General features: G+C 41.1%; 1 protein-coding gene across 4 annotated transcripts in view; it reads left to right on the top strand.

The window, feature by feature from the left end:
- RSPH3 (radial spoke head 3) overlaps positions 1-6,699 on the top strand; it is a 52,471-nt gene extending 45,772 nt beyond the window's left edge. For 3 of the 4 annotated variants that reach the window (XM_040350559.1, XM_040350562.1, XM_040350561.1), the window contains exons 8-10: positions 311-397; positions 3,062-3,150; positions 6,485-6,699. In XM_040350559.1, coding sequence (XP_040206493.1) covers positions 311-397; positions 3,062-3,144 — 170 coding nt within the window. In that variant the 3' untranslated portion in view covers positions 3,145-3,150; positions 6,485-6,699. Of the gene's footprint in view, positions 1-310; positions 398-3,061; positions 3,165-6,484 lie in introns of all 4 variants that reach the window. The other variant, XM_040350560.1, reaches the window with a different exon arrangement.
- The last annotated feature ends 11,214 nt before the right edge of the window (positions 6,700-17,913 follow it).

The following is a 17,913-nucleotide window of genomic DNA, read 5'->3' as shown; positions in this document are numbered from 1 at the left end:
GTTTTTCCATCAGAAATTCCGATTGTGTGTACGGGGCTTTAGGATTCACAACTTCTTTAGTAAAACAGCCTACTAGTGTTCATAAAAGGCTTTTGAAATGGTTGCTGGACCAAGCCTGCTATAAGTGATAAATTCAAATGGTGCCAAATTCAGACACACAAAATGTATTTTATTAATCAATTTCACGCATTTTCCTGAATTTTTGAAATATACTGTACAGCATTTACAGATATGGTTATTTCTCACCTTCTGCTTGTTGCTCATCATTTAAAACATTCATTTTAAATTTGTTTTAACATTTCTTGCTTAGATGTAGAGACCGTATTCATACCATGGGTTATGGAGGAGGTAGAGAAGACACTAAAGAAGAATGAACTAGGAAGAGCAATTCTGGACAGTAAGTATATTCAGAAAATCATTTAAGAAGCCTAGTACAAAACCATACACTATAGCCCTCTACACACGATCGGTCCATCCGATGAGAACGGTCTGAAGGACCGTTGTCTTAGCTTAACCGATGAAGCTGACTGATGGTCAGTCGTGCCTACACACCATCGGTTAAAAAAACGATTGTGTCAGAACGCAGTGACGTAAAACACAACAACGTGCTGAAAAAAACGAAGTTCAATGCTTCCAAGCCTGCGTCGACTTGATTCTGAGCATGCGTGGATATTTAACCGATGGTTGTGCCTACTAACGATCGTTTTTTAACTATCGGTTAGGAATCCATTGGTTAAATTTAAAACAAGTTGGCTTTTTTTTTAACCGATGGCGCCCACACTTGATCGGTTTGGACTGATGAAAACGGTCCATCAGACCGTTCTCATCGGTTTAACCGATCGTGTGTACGCGGCCTTAGGCAGAGGCAGAGCCCAGAAAATCTGGGAGAACGCAGAATCTGGCTTAACCCCCTCCCACCTGAGCAGGTTAACTGCTTAGTGCAATCACAGAACTGCCATTAACACAGGTATTTTGCAGAGCAAGCAGGGCTTAAAACACACACAGACAGACTGTAAGTCTACTTGTCTTCAGAAAACTGTTTACGGGCTTTCTTGTGCATCATCTTTAGAAGAGGCTTCCTTCTGGGACAAAAGTAATGCAGACCAATTTGATGCAGTGTGTGTCATATGGTCTGAGCACTGACAGGCTGAGCCCCCACCACTTCAACCTCTGCAGCAATGCTGGCAGCACTCATACTTCTTTTTCCCCAAAGACAACCTCTGGATATGACGCTGATCACGTCCACTTAATTTCTTTGGTCGACCATGGAGAGGCCTGTTCTGAGTGGAACCTGTCCTGTTAAACCGCTGTATGGTCTTGGACACCGTGCTGCAGCTCAGTTTCAGGGTCTTAGCAATCTTATTATAGCCTAGGCCAGTGATGGCGAACCTTGGCACCCCAGATGTTTTGGAACTACATTTCCCATGATGCTCAACTACACTGCAGAGTGCATGAGCATCATGGGAAATGTAGTTCCAAAACATCTGGGGTGCCGAGGTTCACCATCACTGGCCTAGGCCATCTTTATGTAGAGCAACAATAATTTTTTTTCAGATTCTTAGAGAGTTCTTTGCCATAAGGTGCCATATTGAACTTCCAGTGACCAGTATGAGAGAGTGATAACACCAAATTAAACACACCTGCTCCCCATTCTCACTTGAGACCTTGTAACACTTGACAAGTTACATTATATCGGGAGGGAAAATGGCTACTTGGGCCAAATTTGGACATTTTCACTTAGGGGTGTACTCACTTTTGTTGCCAGCAGTTTAAACATTAATGGCTGTGTGTTGAGTTATTTTAAGGGGACAGCAAATTTACACTGTTATACAAGCTGTACACCCACTATTTTACATTGTAGCAAAGTGTCATTTCTGAAGTGTTGTCACATGAAAAGATATAATAAAATATTTACAAAAATGTGAGGGGAGTACTCACTTTTGTGAGATACTGTACATAATTACTAAAGAAAAGGCTTTGTGACAGAAGCATGTGTACCACCTTGTGACAGTAGGAAAACTAGTAAACAATATAAGTAGCAAAGTACTCCCATGTTAAAATCCCTCCAGCAAAGTTTCCAGGTCTGTAAACCTATTGTGGTCAGCCCTGTTGGCTTTTAGGCTTATTTTATAATATTTTTATTGTGAAAATGCAATAGGTAGAGTGAAAATACATTTCTTTAGCAGAAAGAGCAAGACTTGGTAGAGAAAAAGCCAGGGACTTTGATTCACTAAGAAAGCAAATTTTGATTTAGCCCACAAGACTTCAACTATAACTTATGCCCCGTACACACGATCGGAAATTCCGACAGGAAAAGTCCAATGTGAGCTTTTGGTTGGAAATTCCCACTGTGTGTATGCTCCATCGGACTTTTGCTGTCGGAATTTCTGCCAACAAAAGATTGAGAGCTGGTTCTCAATTTTTCCGACTGAAAAAGTTCCTATGGGAAAATTAGCTCATCTGTATGCAATTCCGGTGCGCAAAAAAACATGCATGCTCAGAATCAAGCAGAAGAGCCAAACTGCCTATTGAACTTCAATGATCTCGGCTCGTCGTACATCTTGTACATCACCGCGTTCTCGACGGTCGGAATTTCCGACAAGATTTGTGTGACCGTGTGTATGCAACACATGTTTGAGCCAACATTCCGTCAGAAAAAAAATCCACGGGTTTCTTGTCGGAATTTCCGATCGTGTGCACACGGCATAAAAGCTGAATTCCAGGAATGCATATTTTTGCATTGTAACATTGGTCCATTGTGGACCAATATAAGTATGCATATTCTTTAACTGGCTGATTCCTGTGGAAGCGGAGGATCACTGTAGTAAATGCCCGTATCTTCTGTGTCCCATGCCAATTGGTTACACTATGACCTAGAGAGAAAATAGCCTAATAAATTTTGATTTTGCCCAGAACAAATGTACATGCAGTTTTATAGGACAAATAGCTCTGCAAATTTTCTATAAATAAGTGTTTTACTGCATTTGTGTGTAACAACTACAATTGCCTCATAATGAAAGAACGTAAGAGCAATGCACTGATAGTTTTAATTTTCTTCCAGTGTTAATAAGAGACGTCATAGGAAAGAGAAATGATGATTTCCAAAGATTGGAGTTACACGAATCTACAACATCAGATGCATAAGAGAAGGTAAAAACTTTAAGGTAGGGGTGTGTAATTGCCCCCCCCCCCCCCCATTTTCTCTTTTTCATTTTATTAGTGCTTTGCTGGCTTCAGGACACCACTGTACTTTTTTTTCTAAAGCTGCTGTATGTCTGCATGGACATACTTATGTTTAAGGGCTCCTAGGTGCCAGGACAGAGAAAAATTTCGATTTAAAGAAATCTCTTTAGGCACAACACTGGCAACATTCTGCCCATTTCTTGTGAACCCAGCTGGCTTGGGGGTGGTTAAATCACAAAGTTCTGCATTAAGTAATACTTAAGTGTGAATAATGAGGTGAATTTGCTAGTGGCAAATAGACTGTGCACTTTGCAAGTGCAGTTGCACTCTGAAAGTGCACAGTCTTTTTTCCTTTAGTAAGTCAACCCCAATGTGTTTAGTAAATGTTCAGGAACATAGTGACTGACATTAAAATACATCCTAAAACTGTGTGTGATGGACTAAACAAACATGGAGGATGCTTGCAAATGTTCCAATAATTATTTACCTTGGCCATCTAGAACAGCTTTTCTCTACCACGATTGTTCCTACAGACCATACTTCTCAACCTATTTAGTTTCAGAAACGATTTATTAAAAGAAAAAGAAAAAAACGAATTCCAAGTACAGGATATACAGTCAGAAGTAGGTACAGCATAGGACAACATAACTTCCATGGGCAAAGCAGAAGTACTTCTCAAACTTTTTACCTGAGAGGAACCCTTAAAATCCTTTTCCGATTTTGCTAAAACCAATGCATTGGGAGTTGATGGGGAAAATGCCTCTAACATGTGTGGCCATTGGGAAGAATGTCCCTGTACACTGGTGGTCAAAATGCACCCCTTGCACACAGCTAAAACGATCAATTCAATCAAATCAATTTATGTCTCATAGATAAGTTGTCACTAACAAAATGCATAGAGACCATCAATTACTCTATATGTGACATGCAAGAAAGACTATGTAACTTTAATACAGACACAAGGTATATATATAAATATATAATACAGAAGGCATAAATATCATATTAAATAAAGCAAAAGACCAAACATGGACTGTTTATAGAGATGCAATGCAATTTTGCTCATAAGTTTACATACCCTGGCAGAATTTATGATTTCTTGGCCATTTTTCAGAGAATATGAATGATAATACGAAAACTTTTCTTTCATTCATTGTAAGTGTTTGACTAAATCCACTTATTACCAATCAACTGTGTTTACTCTTTTAAAATCATAATGAAAACAGAAACTACCCAAATGACCCAGATCAAAAGTTTACATACCCTAGTGATTTTGGCCTGATAACATGCACACAAGTTGACACAAAGGGGTTTGAATGGCTATTAAAGGTAACCATCCTCACCTGTGATCTGTTTGCTTGTAATTAGTGTGTGTGTATAAAATGTCAATGAGTTTCTGGACTCCTGAAGTCTCTTGCATCTTTCATCCAGTGCTGCACTGACGCTTCTGGATTCTGAGTCATAGGGAAAGCAAAAGAATTGTCAAACGATCTGTGGGAAAAAGTAGCTGAACTGTATAAAACAGGAAAGGCATATAAAAAGACAGCAGTGTTCAAACTTCAATCAAGAAGAGGAAAATTAGAGATTTTGTAGCAACCAAACCACGGTCAGGTAGACCAACTAAAATTTTAGCCACAACTGCCAGGAAAATTGTTTGGGATGCAAAGAAAAACCCACAAATACCTTTAGGTAAAATTCAGGACTCTCTGAATGTGATGTGGCTGCATGGTCAAGTCACCAGAAGAATGCAATTACTACACAATTGCCTCAAAGTATCCCACTGACAATATGCTAAACAGCACAGAGACAAGCCTCAAACCTTCTGGCACAATCATTTGGAGTGATGAGACCAAAATTTTGCTTTTTGGCCACAACCATAAACACTTCATTTGGAGAGGAGTCAACAAGGCCTATGATGAAAGGTACACCATTCCTACTGTGAGGTGATTTTCTGATGTTTTGGGATGTGTGAGCTACAAAGGCACAAGAAATTTGGTCAAAATTGATGGCAAGATGAATGCAGTATGTTATCAAAAAATACTGGAGGAAAATTTGCATTCATCAGCCAGAAAGCTGCGCATGGGACGTACTTGGACATTCAAACAAGATAATGATCCAAAACACAAGGCCAAGTCGACCTGTCATTAGCTACAGCAGAATAAATTGAAGGTTCTGGAGTGGCCATCTCAGTCTCCTGACCTCAATGTCATTGAGAAACTCTAATGTGCAGTTCATGCAAGACAGCCCAAGAATTTCCAGGAACTGGAGGCTTTTTGCCAAGAAGAATGAGCAGCTTTACCATCTGAGAAGATAAAGAGCCTCATCCACAAATACCACACAAGACTTCAAGCTGGCATTGATGTTAAAGGGGGCAATACACTGTATTAAGATCAATGACCTGGTCACAAGATATGGGAAGGAAGGAGTTGATGAGCACCTATGAGATCCATGCTATGTGCTTGGTGGGACTCCATTCTGTTACTGGGGGTGAGGTAACAGAGGTACTCTGGACTGATGGAGTGGGCGAAGGCTCAACACGTCCCTCCTAATGCAACATGTACCAAAATACAGTTATTGCACCCAGTAAAGGCTCATCTCTAAGTCTGGGAACTTCCCTAATGTTAAGAAAGATTCACCCAGATAGGCCTATTTGTTGCCAACATCCCAGTTAATTGTAACCATAGAGAAGTACCACCCAAGAGTGCACAGGGGACTTTAAGGACAACTATATTATTGCCCTAATGTTAGAATGTTCATATGACTGCAGTCCTGGTCCTGGGCATTGATTAGCACGATTTGAGCAAAAGGTACCCCCGCGTGGAAGGGTGAGTAGGCCCCGCCCATAGGCCTGTCAGACTATGTGACAGACATGTGCAGGTACAGACATGTGCATGTCTGATGAAACGTCAACGGTGTCGGCATGCTTGGAATTCATACAGTCAAAAGCATACAAAACGCCCAAACCTTTCGTCCTTTTTTGATGGGATTTGTGGGTTTGATTGTACGCATGCATACAAGGTGTTCATTCAGAATTGAGGTTCTGTTATGTGCAGTTGCCATGCTACACTGGCTGGTCTTACAGATCTTCTTACAGAATAACGTGAGCACATCGCTTTGTATGGATTAGTGACTAAGCCACTTGTGTTTCTAAGATCTATGAAACATGCTATGTTAGGACCACAGCCAGGACAGAAAAGTTAGCTGCTTGCTTATTCATTCAGTGTATGTATGAATAACATTGTAAAGTACAGTATATAACTTCCAGGGCTGATAATTCTATTTATGATTTTTGTTTTTGCAGGAGCAACAGTTGGCATCACAATTATATTCCGTCAACAAAGAGCAAATATAGAACTGGGAAGAATTAATGTCCACTTCGGCAATGAAAATTCAGTGGAAATAACTTTATTTTTTTTAACTGTGACTGTATAATTGACTTGTACTTGTTTGCCTAATGTATTTAATATTCTTGAAATATATGGTACCAATTGATAGGTTCATTTGGATCTGAAATTGCTTCTGGTATGTCTTATTTCACTCAGTTAAAGAAATTAAGTGATAGAAAAGTGATTTTTTTTTTATTGGTCTATGAAAAGGGGGCAATTTTTGAGTCTCCTTTGCATTTTCTCATTGTTCACAGGCTGAAAGGAAGTATCTACTTACTAAGTGCAACAAGCACAGTTCTACAGGATTTAAAAAGTAATATAAAAAAGTTTGTCAGCAAATGAAAAAGAACTACCTGTGTTGCCACATTAATTTCTTCTTATGTTTGGAAGGCAGAATTTGTTTGTCATAGACAGTAAGGATAGCTTTACCTTCAGATTCAGATGTAAATTCTGCTACCTGGTGACAGGATTGGTTTAAAGTGATTGTAAGGTCTCATTTTTTTTTTTTTAAATAACAAATATGTTATACCTACCTCCTCTGTTCAGTTGGTTTTGCACAGAGCAGCCTGGATCTTCTTGGGTGCCTCTTCTGTGCTGCTGGCCCTTCCCCCCCCTGTCGAGTGCCCCCACAGCAAGCAGCTTGCTATTGAGGCACCTGAGCCGAGTCACAGCTCTGTGTGTCCATTCAGACATGGAGCCCCGACCCGTCCCCCTTACCCTCTATCTTCTGATTGGCTAGCTGACTTTGACAGCCACGGGAGCCAATGGCGCTGCTGCTGTGTCTTAGTCAATAAGGAGGAAAGTCCCAGATGGCTAAGACACTCATGGACATCGCTGTAGTGTAGACGGTCAATGTGAGCTGTCTGCTCCATACATCGTACCACCAGGCAGTTTCACAATGACAAGAAGACTCAATGACCTACCAGAGCGCTCAACAGTGCAGTGGAAGTTCATTGAGAACTACAAGCCGACAGCCACAAAGGATGCCGGGACTTGTAGTTCATTCATACACAGAACTGTGTGAATGAAAGACGTGGCTGTGTGGGCGGTGCCCCGCACTGCCACGCTGTTTTCGAAAAGTGACAGCTAGTATGGGGAACTTCTCTCCATACTGCTGTCACAGGGGGAGAGGGCAACGGGGAGCTGCTGCATCATTGGGAATAACGGGGGTCTAGGAGCCTGTTACTACGTCGCTCGCTGCTGTCCTGGATATTTAAATGATTGTACTTCTTAATGCCGTTTTTGGTCTGGCGAAATGTGAGTAGCCAGACTATTTTAAGCTTGTAATAAATCACCTAAGTTAACAGAGAGCACTTAGTTTGTGATTACTTTTTTTCCATGTTCCGGTCCATGAGTTTTGGTTGCTTTATGAGGATCTGAGTCATCAGCCTGTTTCCTGGTTATCTTTACTTGTGATACATGCTCATTTGACCATCTGTTAATTCAGTGGTCCATATGCGAAGGTGAGAGTACCCATCTTTATCCGTGGAGGGATCCCTTTAAGTTTGGCTTCTCATATCACGTGGTGAAGATTTCTAACAATTTTGGCACTTTGGACTTTGTTTATTTGGACTCTACAAACACTTATTCACATTTATAATACTAGTGTATTATTCATTTATAGTTTTGCGCTGCACTGTTTCTATATATTTTCAGCATTGGGAATATGTTACACCCTTAAAATGGGGGAACATGTTCCCAAAGGTGAACTTATCCTCTAAAGCAGGTTTGTGTGTTTAGCCGCTTTTGGAGTTTCTAATCAGATCCTGGGCGCACAATTCTATTTTATCTAAACGCAGCTAAATTGACCATCTAAATGCAGTTAAGGCTCAGTGTGAATGGCACCATTGAAAAGTAATTTAATGCATTTTATATGCATCTAGAAATGTCCTCTAAACACATTATAAACAGGTTTGACAGTACCAGTGTGAATGAGGCCTAAGCATTAAATTAATACACCACAAACTTTGTAAAATCCCATATAAAAAAAAAAAGCACAGCCAGAGATTACCTGTGATGGCGACGGGCTGGATGCACTTTGTATGCCACAGCTGTCAGTCCCCATCTGCAGGAATCAGTAGATTCCAGCCACTGGGAATCACAATGTGCCAATATATTGTGATCCTCTGATATCCATAAGCTGCTCAGCAGACTGTTTGACAAATTATCTTCAGCAGCAAAAATTCAAGATGGAACAGGCTATGCGCCAGCACTCATTTTTTCATTTTTTTGTTTCCTAAATATTTTTGTAAAGACTTTGAGAATGTACAGCACAGAATGTAATCTGTTGCAGGACCACGGTACAAAAGTAAATGTGCAGGAAGTTTCATAATATGTGCTGAACAATGATAAAATGTTCTATTTGGAACACTGCGTGTAAAGGGGGCAGGGGGGAATAGGAATAGAATTGGAGCAAAAGGAATTGAGGGGAAGGTAAGATAAGAAAATGAAAAGGGGAACGCAAGGGGAGTAAAGGGGAGAGTATGGGTGAAGGCAGGAGGGTAGGTGCTAGATGAGGGGGGAAACAAGGAGAATTAAAGCAATCTCCCCCCTACCTGAAAAAGAAGGGACCCTCCTTAAAGATTTCCCTTTATCAGAGTGTATAAAGTTGATCTATTAGAATCAAGTGTTTCCTTGAATTTTAGATTTGTTTTTTTATATATATATTTTTTTTTATTAAATGTTTATTAGAACGTTTTTCATGTGAGGAAAACAAAGCACATTTAACCAGACACAAACTGGCTGTACTTATAGTCTGCGTAACAATGTTCTCATAATTAGCCATAATGGTAATGGTGAAATGTTGATAACAGTAAAGCAAGTCTCAGTACAAGAGAGTACTAGTCTAATAATGTGAACATTGGCAAAACAGATACAGAGAAAGGAGAAGGAATAATCATAGTAAAAAGATCAAAGAGTTAGGTGAAGAGGAAAAGAGGGAGTATGGAGTGAGAGGGAGGGGAAAACAAGAAAGAAAAGGGGAGTATTGTCCCGACTTCAACTATATGCCAACATAAATGACCAGACAAGTTTATGCAGTGTGTGGCCTAACCAGTAATGCAATCTATAGTGGGATGGACATTACAATCCATCAAGCCCATACCTTACGATATTGAATGGAGATGTGTAAGTTCCTCCAAGAAACTGATATGTTCAATTCTTTGAAACCATTGTTTGATGCAAGGGGTCTGTTGTTGCTTGCTGTTGTGTAATGGTATAATTGATTTGGTCGCATTGAGCAGGTTTGGGGTGATGGATTGTATGTATTAGCCAGCTGGATCGCCCATACCATTAAATAATGTTGACCAGGTATTCTCTGCACCATTAGAACCTTGAATAGCAACTGTCGGGGATAATACTTTCTTTCAAAATAGTTAGATGGTGGGGCAGTGCCACTAAATGTGTGGGTAAGTTGTTCCCACCCCACAGGCTCTCCAACATAAAGGAGTTGCATCAGGAAACAGGCGATGGAGTTTTGCCAGGGTAAAATGCCATCAAGTCAAGAGTTTGTAGTTTACCTCCTCAAGTTTATATGATATAGATGATATGTGGATGATTTGTAGGAAAATATCTTCCTGCTTCTCTGATGGTGTGTCTTGTAGATCTGCTTCCCAAGAAGAAATGTAGTCCAAGTACAGCTGAGTATTAATACTTAATAAACCTTGGTAGAATTGGGAAAAACATTTTTCAGGTGGATTAGAAGATGAGAATATAGATTCTATCAGTGTTATCTTTTGCATAGATCTAAGAGGTTTGGGTAGGGATTGCATAAACTGTTATGGTTGGAGGTAATGCCACATGCCCATTGATGGAGTAGAGTCAGGATCTTTAAGTACCTCCAGGGGTATGAGCAAAGAGTGGCGAGTAACATGGTGTAGTAAAAGAGGTTGTAGTAGCGATCATTGAAGAAAAGTGTTATCCAAAAGTCCCAGGAGAAAGTAATGATGATTCAGAAGGGCCATTAGGGGAGAGTTGTAGCAGCTTTTATGGTGAGCTTGGAAAGCATTCCAAAGTGCTAGAGTGGATATGGTGGGTGGGGATGTGAAGTGTGAAAGATTCCTGTAAATTTGGGGAAGCCAATGCACAATACAAAGAGATATTACACAGAGAAAGCCCAGACTATCCAGATTTTTAGGTGACTAGCATATTTCCAGTCTGAGATTCTTTTTTTTTTTATAATTCTTTATTTTATATATATTTTCTACATACAAGTCAGACTAGGTACAGCTTCATCTTTACATCATACATTGCACTCCTTATCTTAACATTTCTTATGCTTTATATTGCGACCTCCTGTACCCCTTCTGATCCCCCTTCTACAGCCCCGGTCTCCTCTCTTGTATATACCCACGGTCTTCTTATACCATCCTCAGAGAGGTGTCCTGTGCCTCCAAAATTATTAATCACCCTCCCTACCCTCCCCCCCCTTCCCACAGCTAAAAAAAAAAAAAAAAAAAGTCGGCCGTAGTCTCTCCCCTCTTCCCCCCCTATCCGCTCCGCTCCCTGTATTCCCTATATGGAGTCCATACCCTCCAGTAGGTCTCCTCTCGTTCCTGTATTCCCATTGTGAGGTTCTCCATCATCTGTATCTCGTTTATTCTACTTAGCCATTGCGATTTGGTTGGGGACGAGGTGTTCTTCCATAAGATTGGTATACAGGCCTTCGCAGCTGTTATCAAATGGCGTATTAGGGATTGTTTATATTTTTCCATTGCTATGGGAATGTCGAGTAACAAGAACGCCGCGGGTCTGTGTCCCAGGTCAATCCCGGTAATTTCCAGGACCGTCTCCGAGACCATCTCCCAGAATTCTCTTATCACCCGACAGTCCCAAAATATGTGTACCATAGTGCCCTCTTCCTTCTGGCATCTCCAACAGACTTTGGACGTATTAGGGAAGAGCCGGTTTAGTATTGATGGTGTCCTATACCACCTTGTCAGGACTTTGTATCCCCCCTCCTGGTACCTAGATGCAATTGAGGCCTTATGTGTGAATGCAAAAATCTTATTTTTCTGTGTCTCAGTAAACTTGATGCCCAGATCCTTTTACCATGTTTGCATACAGACGAGCCCTTTCGGGGCGTTCACTTCAGTCATTATATTATACATATAAGACAGCGTATGTCTCATTGGTTCTTTTTTTAAACAGATTTCCTCAAATTTGGAGAGGCTTCCTATTTCTGCCTCATGGATCTTCAGAGAGCCTAGAAACGTTCTTAGTTGATTTCGTCTCCAACTGTCTATATCTTCTCCATATGCCATCTCTAAATCTTCACTCTGCATTACATGGTTTTCTCTCATGAAGTGTATCAGCCTACTGGCTCCCTTCCGTCTTAAGTTTTTAAACTGTCGGTCTCTTATACCTGGCTCAAAGCTCGGGTTTCCCAGAATAGGTGTCATAGGGCCAATACACTTCACCAGATTCGATTTCATACCTATCCTTCTGATAACTCTAAGTGTGGCCTTTATCATGGGATGTTTCTTTGCAGACTGAGATATCTTATTCATGTCCAGCCACGCCATTCCTTCTATGGGGATATTGCTAACTTCTTGTTCCAGGTTCACCCAGGGTTTGTTTGTCTGGTGTGAACACCAGTCCACAACTCGTGCAAGATGAGAAGCCTCGTAATACCCCATAGGGTATGGTAGGCCCACTCCTCCTTTTTCTTTGGATAAGATCAATATGTTCCTCCGGACTCTGGCCGGTTTTCCTGCCCATATGAACTTCGTAAATTTAGAGCTTAAATCTTTCAAAAATCCCCTCGGGAGTGTTATGGGAAGGGTCTGAAATAAATAGAGTAGTCTAGGCATAGTATTCATTTTAACTATGTTTATTCGGCCAAACCATGAAAAGATTTCTTTGTCCCACCTTAGTAGATCTAGTTTTATTTGTTTTAATAAGGGTAGAAAATTTAGTTCATAAAGCCTACCCAAGTTTCTTGGTATTTTTGTCCCTAAATATTCTACATGGGATTCCGTCCATCTAAAAGGGAAATTGCTGGCTAGTTGTTGCCGCAATCCACTGTCCACCTCAACTCCCATTGCTTCTGATTTGTTATAATTAACTTTAAAATTGGAAATTTTTCCGTATCTTTTTATTTCAGCTAATAAGCATGGAAGCGATGTTATCGGGGATGTTAATGTGAACAGTAGATCATCGGCATATGCTGCCACCTTATAATCCACCTCCCCTACCCGGATCCCCCGTATATCATTATTTGCTCTTATAATTCTTAAAAAAGGCTCCAACGAGAGAACAAATATAATTGGGGATAGCGGGCAACCCTGCCGGGTACCATTATGAATAGGGAAGGGGTCTGATTTTTTCCCATTTACTCTAACTCTTGCCGATGGGCAGGAGTATAGGCTTGTGACCCAATTCTGTACACCCTTTCCCAAGCCAATATGTGATAACATTGCTTTTAAATACCCCCATTCCACCCTATCGAACGCTTTTTCTGCATCCGCGGATATCAGAACTGCAGGCTTATGGCGTTGTTGGGCGAGGTATATTGTACTTATTACCCTTTGAGTGTTTTCTCTACCCTCTCTGCCCGGGGTAAACCCCACTTGGTCAGGATGTATCAATAACGGGATATATGTTAGTATTCTATCGGCCAAAATCTTTGCTAGAATCTTTAAATCAACATCCAGCAAAGATATTGGCCGATAGCTGGAGCACTGGGCAGGGTCTTTCCCTTCCTTGGGGATCACTACAATCTCAGCCAGCAAGGTTTCTGCCGGCATCCTCTGACCATCGCGGATCGAGTTAAATGCCGCTATGTACCTAGGTGCCAGTTTTTCCGCGAAGATTTTATAGTATCGCAGTGTATATCCGTCGGGACCTGGCGCCTTTCCCGCTTTTAGGGCGCCCAATGCTCCCATAAATTCTTCTACAGTAATCGGGCCGTCTATCTTCTCTGTGCTTTCTTTGGGTATCCTTGGCATTTCTGAGGACACTAAGTATTCCTTGATAGCTTCTTCTCTTTCCACAAGGTCTGGTCTTAAACACTGCTTTTCTAGACTATATAGGTTTGAGTAATACTCTCTAAATGCTTCCGCTATTTGTTGTGTAGAGCTCACCATCCCATTCCCCTGTGTTTTAATCTTCTCGATCTGGTTACGGGCTCTCGTGTCTCTGAGTGCATTTGCCAATAGTCTGCTGGGTTTATTCCCATATTCATAGTAAGTTCTTTTACACCTATTCAGTGTAGCTTTTGCTTTATCCGTTAACATAAGATTTAGTTTTTCCCGCAATCCCGCCAATTTCTCTCCTATCTGGTGCGACTGTAGTTTCTTATGTGCCGTTTCCAGCGATTGGATTTCCCCCAGCAGGCTATCGAGTTTAGCATTCTGAGTACGTTTTCTGTGTGCCCCCAATGATATAAGCACTCCTCTCAGATAGCATTTATGTGTTTCCCATATACTCATAGGCAGCGTTTCATCCAGATCGTTAGTAGAGAAGAAATTATCAAGTTCCTGGGCTATCTGTTTCTCATATTCCGGATCTTTTAGGAGTGTCTCATTAACTCTCCAGTTCCATTCTCGTGGGCCTCTCTCACCCCATTCTATGCTGCAATTGGTTGGCGCGTGATCAGATATTGTGAAAGATCCTATTTTTGCATCTCGTAGCCTAGAGAGAATGTTCTGGTCTAAAAAAATATAGTCTAACCTTGTGTATGTCTTATGCTTTGCGGAAAAGAAACTATAATCCTTATCATAGGCATGCATTATCCTCCAGCTATCTATTAACTGTGTATCTTTCAGTAGACGCCTTGCTTTACGTAATTTTGTATTAGATATATGAGATACTCCCTTTGACACGTCTATTGCTGGGTCCAAAGCTATATTTAAATCGCCTCCCAAAATTAGAAATCCTTCCTTGTTTTGTTGTACCACTTCCAAGTATTTTTCCAGTGTAGGCATAGGATCCTCATTGGGTAAATACAAATTCACCAGAGTAACTTTTTGATTCCCTAATTCTCCTTTCACTATTAACATCCTTCCTACGTCGTCCGTAATTACATTTGATTCTTTCCAATTCATTTGTTTTGAGAGCATAATTGCCACCCCGTTCGCTTTGGATGTTTGGGAGGCACCATGGTACACTGTCGGATATCTTTGATTACCCAGTCTTGGCATTTTATCTCTTCTGAAATGTGTCTCTTGTAAAAAGATTACTTGAGCTTTGATTCTACTGAGTTCTGCCATTAATTTAGTACGTTTTTCTGGGCTGTTCAGGCCCTTGACGTTATATGATGTAAAATTTATTATGTCCATTTTATCGCCTTTCTAATCTGGTATACCTCACAAAGGGATCCAGTAGTATAAAATAAAAACTACGGTGCAAGGGGGAGAGAAAGGGGAGAGAGACAGACAACAAAAATAAAAAAGAGAAACCCCCCTCCCTTTCCCCCGTACCTCGAGAACTAGTCACTCGTCCAAGTGCCCGAGTAATTACCCTTCTGCCCCCCTCTCGTGTCTCCCCTGATATTGGGGGCCAACCACCGCAGGCGCGGAAGGGGCATCAACAAACAAAAAAAAAAAAAAAAAGGGACCAGAGAAAAAGTCCCTATCCCTTTATTTAACGCTTCCGGTTCACCTCCAATTGGAGGAGAAGCGTTTTTAGTGGGGAGAATGTATGTGCAGAAGAGAGCGAGGGTAGCGAGTCCAGAGCTCCCCTGCGTTATCCCACATGCACCCCATTAGTCGTTTCGCATTGCCCTAGTGTTAACTTTGTCCTATATCCCTTCACCTCCGCTTCAGAATCACCCCCTTATTCCATAGCTCCACTGGGAGATATCTCCCAATCTTTTGGACACCAAAAAAAAAAAAAGACAACAAAAAAGAAAAGAAGAGGACGAGAGAAGGGAGGGACAGAAGGAGATTCCTGGAGAAAGAGAAAATGCTATCTCTCCTCCCTTCATCCCCTCCCCTCCCCTCACCCCCACAAAATTGTACCTCACCCCTCCCGACCGTACCCGGACCCCAATAGCAACCCACTACACTTCTACATATCACTAAGGCAAAACAAAAAAAAAAAAAAAAAGAAAGAAAAAAAAAAACAGCTTTAGCATATTTAGGGTAAGGGGAGACATCTAGCGTATTTGCATCCTCCATCTTATGCATACAGACTTCTATACGCATCCCCTCAACATCTATATACATTATACAATTATTCAATAATCCATTCAATTGTTCAATATACAAGCCCTATTTTCTTTCTTGAACCTCATAAACAGATATCGGGGGTGTGCTTGGAAAAGAAAGAAGAAAGAAGGGGAGTCTTGTTTACCAGCCCCTGGTAGCTACTCTTTTTGAGTTTTTATTTCCATTTCCCACCCTACTCTTGCCCCCCTTGGCCCTTTCCCTCCCCCCCTATTCCCCACCTAGTACTTCTATTTCCCCAGTGACCACACTTCCATATTCGTGTATTCGTGTATATAGTGATAATATTATCATGCCCCTTTAAACCAAAAAAAAAAAAAAAAGGGGCAGGGGACACAGAGAAAAAAGAGAAAAGAGAAGAAAAAAAAAAAAAAAAAAAGGTGGGAGTACACCCCACTTATCATTGTGACCGCGATTGCAATCAGTTTTAATGTCTGTGATGACTTTACTATGTGTGCCCATTATTTGTGACCCCATCTTTACTATTTACCCCCCCTCCTTAATGGCACTTATGCCCCCCCTTTTTACCCTCCCTAAAATATCAGGGATCCATCCCCCCTATAAAAAGATACTACCCACATCCCCCCCAAAACTCCCACCCCACTACAAAGAAGAAACACCTCGTGCCCCCCCCTTCCCCCCACCCTTTTATTGGGCCACAAAGAGGGCATTTTATTCTTCTGCCTATTCTCCCCAATGGGGAAATGTATCTGCAACTTTATTCTCCCTCTCCCTTTCCCTTCCTTCCTCCTTCCTCCTTCCCTCTACTCCCTCCCTTCCCCTCTACTTAACTACTTAAAAAAAAAAAAAATGCAGGCATTTATTCCTACACCTCTGTCACTCCTTTATATATATGGTACATGATATGCATAGCCCCCTTATATCGGTACATAATATATATAACCTCCATATATCAGATAGCTCCTACCAAAAAAAAAAAAAAAAAAAAAAAAAAAAAAAAAAAAGAAATATATGCAATATATGCAAATATATGCACCATTCGTTGTGCCAACCTTTGTATAGCTTATATGTATTCTTTACCTATACACTTCTAACACAGCCCCCTTATTTTATATATCATTCAGTGTATATTTAACCCATCACTCCACTCCTCCTCCAAAAAAGAAAAGCACGCGGGAAAAAAAAAAAAAAAAAAAGAAGGGAAAAAAAAAAAAAAAACCCCGAGACAAGAGGCATTCAAGTCCGGGCCCTCTCCCCATAAACCTATATGAGACCCATATAGGGATGAGATATCAAAGATTTGTCAAAAAAAAAAAAAAAAAAAACTGTCCATTTTCCTCTTCTTACTCTATGGGGGCTCTGTTCTTGTATTTCCTATATGACAATCGTCCCCTTTGTCAGTTTGGATTAATATCTGTCCATTATTGTGGGTGAATCTAGCCAGTTCGGCACTTCTATGGGCTCAGCACCCAGAAACTGAAATAGTTCTTGTAGTTGAGCAGGGGACCTTAAGCTAAAGTTCTGCCCTTCTTTTTTTATAATTACTGCCAAAGGGTATCCCCATCGATACGTGGCTTCTTTAAGGCGAATATAGTCCAAGAGAGGTTTTAACAAGCGTCTTCTCCATTTTGTAAGCCTGCAAAGATCTGGATAGACCTGTATTTCCCCACCCTCCCATTTTACCACTCCCTCCTTCCAGGCTGCCCGCATAATGTCTTCCTTTACCCTGAAGAAGTGTACTCTACAGACCACATCTCTAGGGCCCCCTTGGGCAGGAAGGCGAAAAGTAGGGACTTTATGAACCCGATCCAGTTCGATTGGTGTATCAGCAGGTCTATTCAAAATTAAATTAAATATGGTCGTGGCCGCCTCTCTCAGGGCCGGGCCTTCCAAGTTTTCAGAGACCCCCTTAATGCGGATATTATTTCGTCTGCTTCTATCCTCAGCCTCCTCACTGTGTAGCTGTAACGCAGCCATCTGTTGGTGCTGTCTCATGAGCTCTCCTTCCATATTCAACAGTCTGTGCTCCAATTTGCTGTTTTGCACTTCTAAGTTTGTTATTTTCTGTTCACCCCTTTCCACACCAGCGCGCACTTCTTCTATCTCCTCTCTTAGTGTATTTATAATAGTTTTAGTTAGAGTCTGTATATCCTCCTTTGTGGGGAGCGCCTGAATAAGTGCTCTAAGCTGCTCCATATCTGATATAGTCTCTTGTC

Source organism: Rana temporaria, chromosome 4, assembly GCF_905171775.1.
Source record: "Rana temporaria chromosome 4, aRanTem1.1, whole genome shotgun sequence".
NCBI lineage: Eukaryota > Metazoa > Chordata > Amphibia > Anura > Ranidae > Rana > Rana temporaria.
Note: the sequence above shows the minus strand (reverse complement) of the source record. Positions and strands in the feature narration are given on the sequence as shown.